The sequence below is a fragment of the Eurytemora carolleeae genome, unplaced genomic scaffold, assembly GCF_000591075.1.
Source record: "Eurytemora carolleeae unplaced genomic scaffold, Eaff_2.0 scaffold556, whole genome shotgun sequence".
Lineage (NCBI taxonomy): Eukaryota > Metazoa > Arthropoda > Copepoda > Calanoida > Temoridae > Eurytemora > Eurytemora carolleeae.
Window position 1 is genome coordinate 123,254 of NW_019402189.1, and position 9,257 is coordinate 132,510.

General features: G+C 36.0%; 1 protein-coding gene across 1 annotated transcript in view; it reads right to left on the reverse strand.

Annotated features, from left to right (window-relative positions):
* The window catches only part of LOC111718263 (uncharacterized), a 10,063-nt gene extending 1,169 nt beyond the window's left edge, over nt 1-8,894 (reverse strand). Inside the window, exons 1-8 of the mRNA XM_023493804.1 lie at nt 8,639-8,894; nt 8,009-8,084; nt 5,468-5,528; nt 4,804-4,903; nt 4,341-4,443; nt 4,053-4,099; nt 3,470-3,539; nt 2,982-3,101 (exon numbers count right to left, since the gene is read on the reverse strand). Of these exons, the coding sequence (XP_023349572.1) occupies nt 2,982-3,101; nt 3,470-3,539; nt 4,053-4,099; nt 4,341-4,443; nt 4,804-4,903; nt 5,468-5,528; nt 8,009-8,084; nt 8,639-8,885 (824 nt within the window). The 5' untranslated portion in view covers nt 8,886-8,894. The remainder of the gene's footprint in view (nt 1-2,981; nt 3,102-3,469; nt 3,540-4,052; nt 4,100-4,340; nt 4,444-4,803; nt 4,904-5,467; nt 5,529-8,008; nt 8,085-8,638) is intronic.
* Between the last annotated feature and the right edge of the window lie 363 nt (nt 8,895-9,257).

Consider the following 9,257-nt stretch of genomic DNA (forward strand, 5'->3'; position numbering starts at 1 on the left):
GTCTATTGTCTAACTAACTCACGTCTTTTAGCAGCCTTCCCAGCCAACCTCCTGGGGATAGTTGTAAGTTATATAAATAACTTTAATGTTAATATATAGCAACAAAGAGAAGACAACAAAAAATACAAAATGAAATGTTTATGGAGGAATTATTTATTAACCTCCAAAAATACAAGTAAAAAATATTTCCTCCAAATTCGATAACATTTCTCAAAACATTTTTTGCTTGCGTAAGTTAAAATAATTGGTGGTGGATTGTTAGCATTTTTCGATTATAAACTCACAACTTGGAGAGGAAAGAATTGTAGATTTCATAATAATATTGAAAAAAAAGGTTTCAAGGTGTGTGAAAAAAAAGAGGCCTTAGACAAAAAAATAAGCATTTTTAAGCATCTTCCAATTTTGTGCAGATTTTTGACATCCTTTATGTTTAATTCTTTTACACTTTCCATTTAATTTAATCTTTTTGTGTGTGTGCAAACATAGCATACAATTAGAGTCTTAACATTGGTACAGTAAGGCCCATGAACTTTTAGAATAGACAGATGACATTAAAGCAATCTTTTGTGTATTTAATGTTGTTTTAAAGCAGATTAATTTCAACCGCAGGTTGAAAATCAACTGAAGGGTCTGTGTACACTGCACAACTAATGTGTTTTTATGTTTAGAATTTAATGAATTTGAGCCTCGTCTCAGATCAACCCAAACTCCGTTACCTTAATTGAGCGCCGGCTTTAATCTTGAAACATTGAATACATTTTGAAGTGGAACCAACCATATTTGAGCCGCGTCTCATATTATTTAAATTCGGTCTTTTGGCTATTTGAAGTTTATCTTGAATCGAGTCGTTTTTCTATTCCACATTTATTTGGGTTCCACTGTATAAAGTATAAAAAGGAGATAAGGAATACTTTCCCCATTAGACAAAATTCAACATTTATTATTGAATTTTATAAGAAGGACGGTTCTAAATGTTGTTGTTGTTAATTAATATTGATATATTTTTTAATTTAACTAAAATATTATTAGAGTATTGTTCAAACAGTCAAGATCGAGAAATGGGTGCAGTGTGGAGTTTGTTGCGTATTCAGAAGTTAGCAAAAAATTATTTTCTGTTTTTATANATTAATTTTTAACTAAAAAACAATTTGACTTACCCCTTTTCTAAACCACTGTGCACACTTCCCTACACCCGGAATGTTCAATGATCATAATAAAGTTGAACTTTGTATTATTATTTTTTAAACTTACGCTATAGCAACTTCATTATCCACTAATGTATGGTCGGGTAGACTTGTAGCTACAGGTGGGTAGGGAGCAACAGCTGGTCCTAATTCCTCTTCTGCAATATTATAATGAAATTGTAATATATTGTAATGCATATTGTATTGTTATGTATTGTAATGTATTGTAATGTATTGTAATGTATTGTAATGTATTATAATGTATTGTAATGTATTGTAATGTATTGCAATGTATTGTAATGTATTGTATTGTAATGTATTGTAATGTATTGTAATGTATTGTAATGTATTGTAATGTATTGTAATGTATTGTAATGTATTGTAATGTATTGTAATGTATTGTTATGTATTGTTATGTATTGTTATGTAATGTTATGTAATGTTATGTAATGTTATGTAATGTTATGTAATGTTATGTATTGTTATGTATTGTTATGTATTGTAATGTATTGTAATGTGTTGTAATGTATTGTAATGTATTGTAATGTATTGTAATGTATTGTAATGTATTGTAATGTATTATAATGTATCGTAATGTATTGTAATGTATCGTAATGTATCGTAATGTATCGTAATGTATCGTAATGTATTTTAATGTATTTTAATGTATTTTAATGTATTGTAATGTATTGTAATGTATTGTAATGTATTACAATACAGTACAATACAGTACAGTGCTGTACTGTTATGTATTAAACAGTGTTGCACTAAATCATGCTGTGCACTGCATTGCACTGGACTGCATTGCATTTATTCCATTGCACTTAACTGTGCTGTATTGTAATTGTTCAGTATTCTCCTGTACTGTATTGCACATTTATGTACTGTACTGTAATGTAAAATGTTTTACTCTTGAATTATTTGGAATACATGTTGATTTTTATTATCGCATTTTATTATTATACCTGACTGTAAGTTAAGAGACACATAATCTGAGGTGACCGGCAGCAGGGGCATGGGCGGCTTCTTCATTCTAGGACAAGTATTAATTAAATCAAACAGATAGAAAGATAAATAGATGGTCAGATGGATGGACTGATAGATTGATAAGTAGACTGATAGTTTCAAAAAGATAAGTAGATAAAGGTATTGAAAGATAGACATATAAATAAACAGATAAATAGATAGATAGACAGATAGATAGATATAGATAGATAGATAGATAAAAATCTAAGTAAACTTAAAATAAATTTTCAATAAATCTTTAAACTTGCAATGTAAAATTAATAAACCTAATTAATCAATCTTATTACGTTAAAAAAATGTTTTACTTTACCCGTAAATATATTCTGTAAAGTTAGATAGATAGATAGATAGATAGATAGATAGATAGATAGATAGATAGATATGTCAACTTAAAATAAATTTTAAAGAAATCTCAACAATATAAAATTAAGATAGANGTATCCGCCATTGACCAGAATAGATTTCTTGTTTTTTTTTATTTCAGATGTGTTGACTTACTGAATATCCGGTTGGTAACATTAGTTTTTTTTAATTGTTTGAGTATAATACACATTTTTCTTGACCCCACCCCCTAAAAATGTTTAGGGGGGGGGGGCAAAAAAACTGTCTAGTGCGCCTGCACACTGTCTTATTAATGGGGCAAAGACGGACAGTCGACACTGAGCGAATTAAGGGAGAATAAGATAAAGAACATTTAAAATTTGGTAACTATGCTTCGTACCATTTTAATTCATAAAATAATACAAAAATTGTTTTAAAAAATCGTCTAACCCCATGAAATCTTCTTCGTCTGAATCTGAATCTGGCCGAGTGTTGAGAAGACCAGCTGAGGAGGAGGTCGAGGAGGAAGAAGGGGGAGGGGTAGATGCTCTAGGAACAGGATTCGCAACTCTACAACAAAAATATGCTTAATCTAGGTTGAATTTTAATATCAAATGCGTAAAAAGCCCATTTCATACGGTACTAGGTATTTAACCCTCTATCTTTCTCTATCTTTTATTTTAAAAGCTTTATTCCTTCTTTCGGATATTTTCAACAAAAAAAGGTTAATTTTCCCTGCTGGCTTAAAATCAGCGACAAAAACTACAAAACCTTAAAATATTTTAACACACATTTTTTTAAATATAAACGCAAGAGCATAGAAATAAGCTTATTAAATAGAACACTTGGTTGATCGGTTGCTTGATTGGTTGATTAACTGATTGATTAATTGGTTGATTAATTTGTTGATTAATTGATTGATTAATTGATGTACTTACATATGAGGAACAAGTCCTGTTCTTCGAACTCCAGAGGGTTTAAGATTATTTTTCGTTCCTTCAGGCAATACTAAATCATAATTAAAATGAGAAACAAATAATTAATAAAAAATAAATAATAAAAACCAAATAAATAATAAGTAACGCCAATAATTCTGTTGTAGATAAGGGTTACTAGATTAAAAAAATACCTAACAATTTTGTTGAAAAAAAGATACATACAAACTTCAACGTTAAAAACTATACAATAAATTACTTAATAAAAAGGACTTCATTTCAAGTAACCCTCCATGCAAAGACAATAATGCGCAATTCACAACGGTACCCTTAAAAGCTTTGTCTGATCAAGTATGAATTAGATTTCACCGTTTAGTAATTTTGAAAACGGAATATTTTCAATTGTGGTTTCTCTGCAAAAGTAATTTGCGCATTTCTACTGCAGAAAATCAAAAAATGAATTATCAGAATTAAACACTTTCAAACTTTAAAAACGACATTTTCTTACACCGTCGTGGACCGGGCATTGCCATCTTTGCATAGAGGGTCTCTTGAAATTACGCTTACAGTCCCTTTAAGTTAAAACCTGGGGGTTTGTAGCTTCCTTCCTCTCCAGTTTCAGGTACTGCAACACTGAAAATAAATAAATAAAAGGAACAGTTTAATATTTACGAAAAAGAATATCGCCGTGCTCCCAAAGCTGAAAATTAAATTTTTTTCTTCATTTTAATTTGCCGAGTTCTAGAAATATTAAAAAAATGGTCGAAACTTTAATGTTATGATCTCAAGATCTCCATCTTCTTTTCCCCCCTTCCCGGTGGGGCAGGGGGGAAAAGAAGATGGCTGATGCTTATTTCCGGAAAAAGATGCTTACTTGATTGGTCTGTTCCTTGTCATTTTATTCTTAGGATCTGGTAGAAGAGCAAACAGTCCGGAACCTTTCTTACTTGCGGTTACACGCGGCACTGGTCGCAGCTCTAAAACATTCAAAATTCTAAAATTTTGTTAGTTTTGCATGAATTTGAATTGTTTTGGGCAAAATTGTGAAACGTTAAAGATAAACGATGAACATTGTACATGCAAAATTATAACTCATCAAAACAAAGAAAATTCTTTCTCTATATATTCATTTTTTAAATAACAAAGAATGAAGATTTAAATTTATTTTGCAATTTAGGAAAAATAAAGTTTTTTTTGGAAAAGAATGTTAAAAACGGAAAAAAACTTGCCTGTTAAAATACAATTTTTTTTCTTTAAAAACTCGCAAAATCTTTCCTATTTTCTAACAATTTTCAACACGTATAAAAATAAAAGATGTTTAACGGTGCTGGTGCTACCTTCCTCCTCCTCCTCCAGTTGTTTAAGCTGCTTGAGAGATGGAATACTAATCTTGACCGGGCCATCTCTCTTCTTCTTCTTTGCTGGGGGCTCTTCAATCTGAAAAAGCGCCATCTTCAATTTTAATCAAGCGTCATCTTTAATTTTTTATCACCTTTGAACTTTCAATCGAGCGCCATCTTTGAATTTTAAATTGAGCGCCGTTTTGGAATTTTAATCAAGCGTTATCTTGATTTATGTAATCAAGCGTCATCTTGAATTTTTAAGCAAACGTCATCTTGAAATTTTTAATCAAGCGCCATCTTGACATTTAAATCAAGTACCTCTATGAAATTTTCAATCAAGTGCCACCTTGACATTTTCAAATTTTCAATTAAACAGCATCTTGGAATTTATAATCAAGCGCCATCTTGAACTTTTAGTTGAGCGCCATCTTGGAATTTCTAATCAAGCGCCACCTTGAACTTTTTTAGTCGAGCGCCTTCTTGAAATGATCGCAATCTTGATTTTTTACACGACCTAACTATGCTATGCTATCTAAATTATAGCTTTTATCCAACAAATGAATCTTTTTGAGAATGAAATAATATTTTATTTATTCAATTTAAGATAAAAATTTAACAATTTTATTTCGCTAATGTTTTTTCAATAAAGAACTGTTACCTTTGTACCATAGTCAACTTTTTTACAAATTGTAGACGAGTCTTCGTTTTTGTCAACAAAACTGAAAGAAAAATATAGATAATTTAAAAAACTAAAAATTGTAATAATTTATACTAATATATAAAAAGATACTTAAAAATAATTCATAGAGTAGTTCGAGACTTACACACAGCTTGGCTAGCGCGTGTCTCAGGTATCTGCTACACCTCCTTGGAGCCTTTGCCCCCCAAGAAGCGTTTCAAACCTAAACATGCTCTGCCGGAGTTGATATCATACCATGGAGTTGCGTCACAACAGTATTGGGACTTGTTCCCAAAGAATTTGGTGCGGCCAGGGAAGTCCATGGTAGACCCAGGAGTGTTGAAAAGACTGGCTCTTAGGAATGGATTCCGGGATGTAGGCTTACTGGATGAGATCTGTAGGGACCTTTTGTCAGGAGCAAACATCGGGTGCAGGGGACCGTACAGGAATCCATCTAGGAGTACAAACGCGCCCAGTAGCTTTGAATTCGGCCCACATGTGTCTGACGCTATAGCTGACTGGATTGAGAAGGGGTTTGCATTCGGTCCGGTCTGTGAGGAGGAGCTTCCTGTGGGTGCAAAAGTCAATGGGATTATGTGCCGACAGAAACCGAACGGGTCTGTCAGGATAATCCTGAATCTCAGCTCCCCCATAGGGTTTTCTGTTAATGAGGGAATTGATGAGAAAGAGTTCCCGGCATCCATGTCCTCCACTACTAAGTGGTTGAGAGTTCTGAACAGGGCTGGCAGAGGCTGCCGGATGGTGAAGGTGGACTGGTCTGATGCGTATAAGCATGTGGCGGTCCGGGATCAAGACTTGGACCTACAGTGGTTCTCATGGCTAGGAAAGTATTTTTGTGAGCTGTGCCTCATCTTTGGGTCCAAGAGCAGCGTGGGCCTCTACGATAGGTTGGCCAAGCTAGTCCTTTTCATTGTTTGCAGGGAGGCTGATATGCCACCACATATGGTGTGCCAGCACTTGGATGACTGTGCTGCGGCGGCTCCTTGCGGTTCAGACCAGATTCAGAAATTTGACGAAGTTTTTCTTGAAATTGCGACACTGCTAGGTGTAAAGCTTGCTCCCCGGGATGATCCTGAGAAATCCTTTGGCCCTTCTACCTCTGGCATTGTCTTTGGGATCAGATATGACACTATGGACTGGTCTTGGGCCATCCCACAGGAAAAACTCGGCAGGATCCTTCATCAGCTAGAGGAGGGGGTTCACTCAGAATGGGTGAGCCAGGAGTATTTGATGAGTGTTGCCGGGAGGATCATTAATATCAGGCCACTCATCCCTATGGGTAGATTTCATGTGGACCACATCCTGAAGGCTGCGGGTCTGTCTCAGGATAAAAGCCATATGTCCCTGGTGTCTCCTGCGCTCCGGGCCCAACTACAGTTTTGGTTGGTGATGCTGCGGGCCTGTGATGGGAATGTCTCTATCCCAGATCCCGATGCGAGGTCGCCTAGCTGGGCCATCAATTTCTACACTGATGCCTCTGGAGGCGGATTCGGACCTGACGGACTCCGCTCTGGGCGGGGCGTCGGGGCAGTGGCCCTCGGCTGGTGGGCTTATGTTCCCTGGTCCAGTACCATCTGTCGTGGACCTTTGTGTGAGGATGGCAGACGGCTGAATCGCAAAATGTCAGCCCTTGAGCTTGTCGGACCACTACTGGTTTTGTCTGCTGGGTTTGCTCTCTGCAGTGGCAAGCCTGTGAAGATCTGGGTGGACAACGCGGGTTCCGTCGGTATCTGGAGGAAGGGTTACAGCACGACTTGTGCGCTCTCTACAACTCTAGTGAAGGCTGTCGCCACAGTCGCCTCTGGTATAGGCTGTTGGGTAGAGATTGTGAAGATCACTCGGTGCTCTACTGCTGGGGCGGACATGGCTGATGCTTTGTCAAAAGCTGACTTCACAAGGTTCTGGTCCTTGTCTGATGGGGCCGGGTTTGATTGCCCTGTTGGGCCAGCTTGGGTGCCTGTCAGCCTGGTGGCCTGGCTTGAGTCCCCTTGCCCGGATGAGGGATTGGGGCAGAGGATCCTCGGAGAGATTAGCCTGCGCACTTGTGTTCTGGGCTACTCAGTCTAGGTGAGTTAGGATGGTTAGGTGCTGCGCGGCTGGACTCGGCTGTGCCGGGTTTGGCGTTCGGGGTTTAGGGGTTTTGGGGTCTTCTGGTACGGGTTGGGCTCTGGGTTCTGACTTTTCGGTCAGTCCAGGCTGGTGTACCGTTTCCCCTGGCCCTTATCCACTTTGCTCATACCCCATATTTTAGGGTGGGTATGGCAACTAGGGGTGGCCCACTGTGCACTCCTGTGCAGTGTGGTCGTTTGGGTCCTGTTTCCTTTCTCTACGACTCCCCGCTGCTGCCCAGGTAAGCGTACATAAAAAGATACTTAAAAATAATTCATACAAGTTTACAAAATGTATCTATTAGTAGAAAAAAAAACTTTTGTCTGTTGAAAATTAAAAATTTTCCGACGTTTTATCAAGATTATGAAAGATGAATGTCTATTGTCTAACCTAGCTGAAGTGTTAATTTGAGCGTAGGGCAACTTTTTGGAAATCAGAGACAAGAGGTCAGGTTCTTGGAAGTCGTCTGGAGTGAAAAAAAATATTAGTATTTTTTATAAATTTTAAAAGAAAAACGTTTCTTCGTAATATCATGGTATAAAGCAGTGGTTTGGATCCGTAAGATTAGGACTTCCTGGATCCGGATCCGCAAAAATATAAAGATCCACGAATTCGGATCCAAGGCGCAAAATATCAACCAAAAACTGACAAAAAAAAGTTTCTTACTCTTTAAACCCAAATCTGAGTTATTGAAAAAAGAGGTTAAAAAAGTTTCCTGATTTCTGAATGGTTCATCAAGTTTTAGCATAAAAATAAGCGAAATAAAATAGACAAAAAAATTGAAAATTCTGCTTATTAAAAAAAATTCAGTAAACTTGAAGAAATGACCTGGATGCGGATCCGGATTAATTTTTTTCCAGTGCAGAAATTTAGAGTTTGGAACACGTAAGCAGTTCCTTTTTAGTGAAAATATTTGTTGTAAACACTATAATTCTGAAAACTACAAAAAATTGGCAATATAACTTTTATCAGGTTAAACTGAAAATAATAAAGTTTCTCTATTATTCAAAAAAGTTGTACCTATAAAGTGACCGTTAGTGTTGTGTGAATGCATTCCTTCCTCATCCTCATCATCACTAATATTAAAATCTTGAACTTCCACTGGTTTAGCCAGAAAATTCTCCGCCACATCAGGCCGGGGAACCAGTTTCGATAAACTCGCGGATTTTCCGGGCGACTTTTTGCCGCCATTTATTGAGATTGATGGACCGGAGTCGTCTTCCGAATCCGAACTTTCACCAGAGGAACCGTACGCAACCAGCGCCATGTTTAATCTGAAACTTGGATTTACAGAATTTCCTGAAGTATCCCTATTTCAGCATTTACTTGTCAGGCTTGAGAAACGAAAGATAATGTGAAAAAATGTTCAGAAAGTGGTGGTAGCAAAAATATATGCTAATAAGAGAATCTATTAATTTTTCAATACATATACATAACAATTTAAAAATACTGAAGCTTTAAAATATACAAATTAAGTTTCATTGAAAAAGATTTTAAAAAGTATTTAATTGATATGTAACAAATTCAATTAGTTTTTTCTAAAAAAAATATTTATAATTTTCTCAATTTCACCAGACAAAAATAACAACGTGAAACAAAATGGAGAACATTTACAAAATAAAACTTGAAATTTTTATAA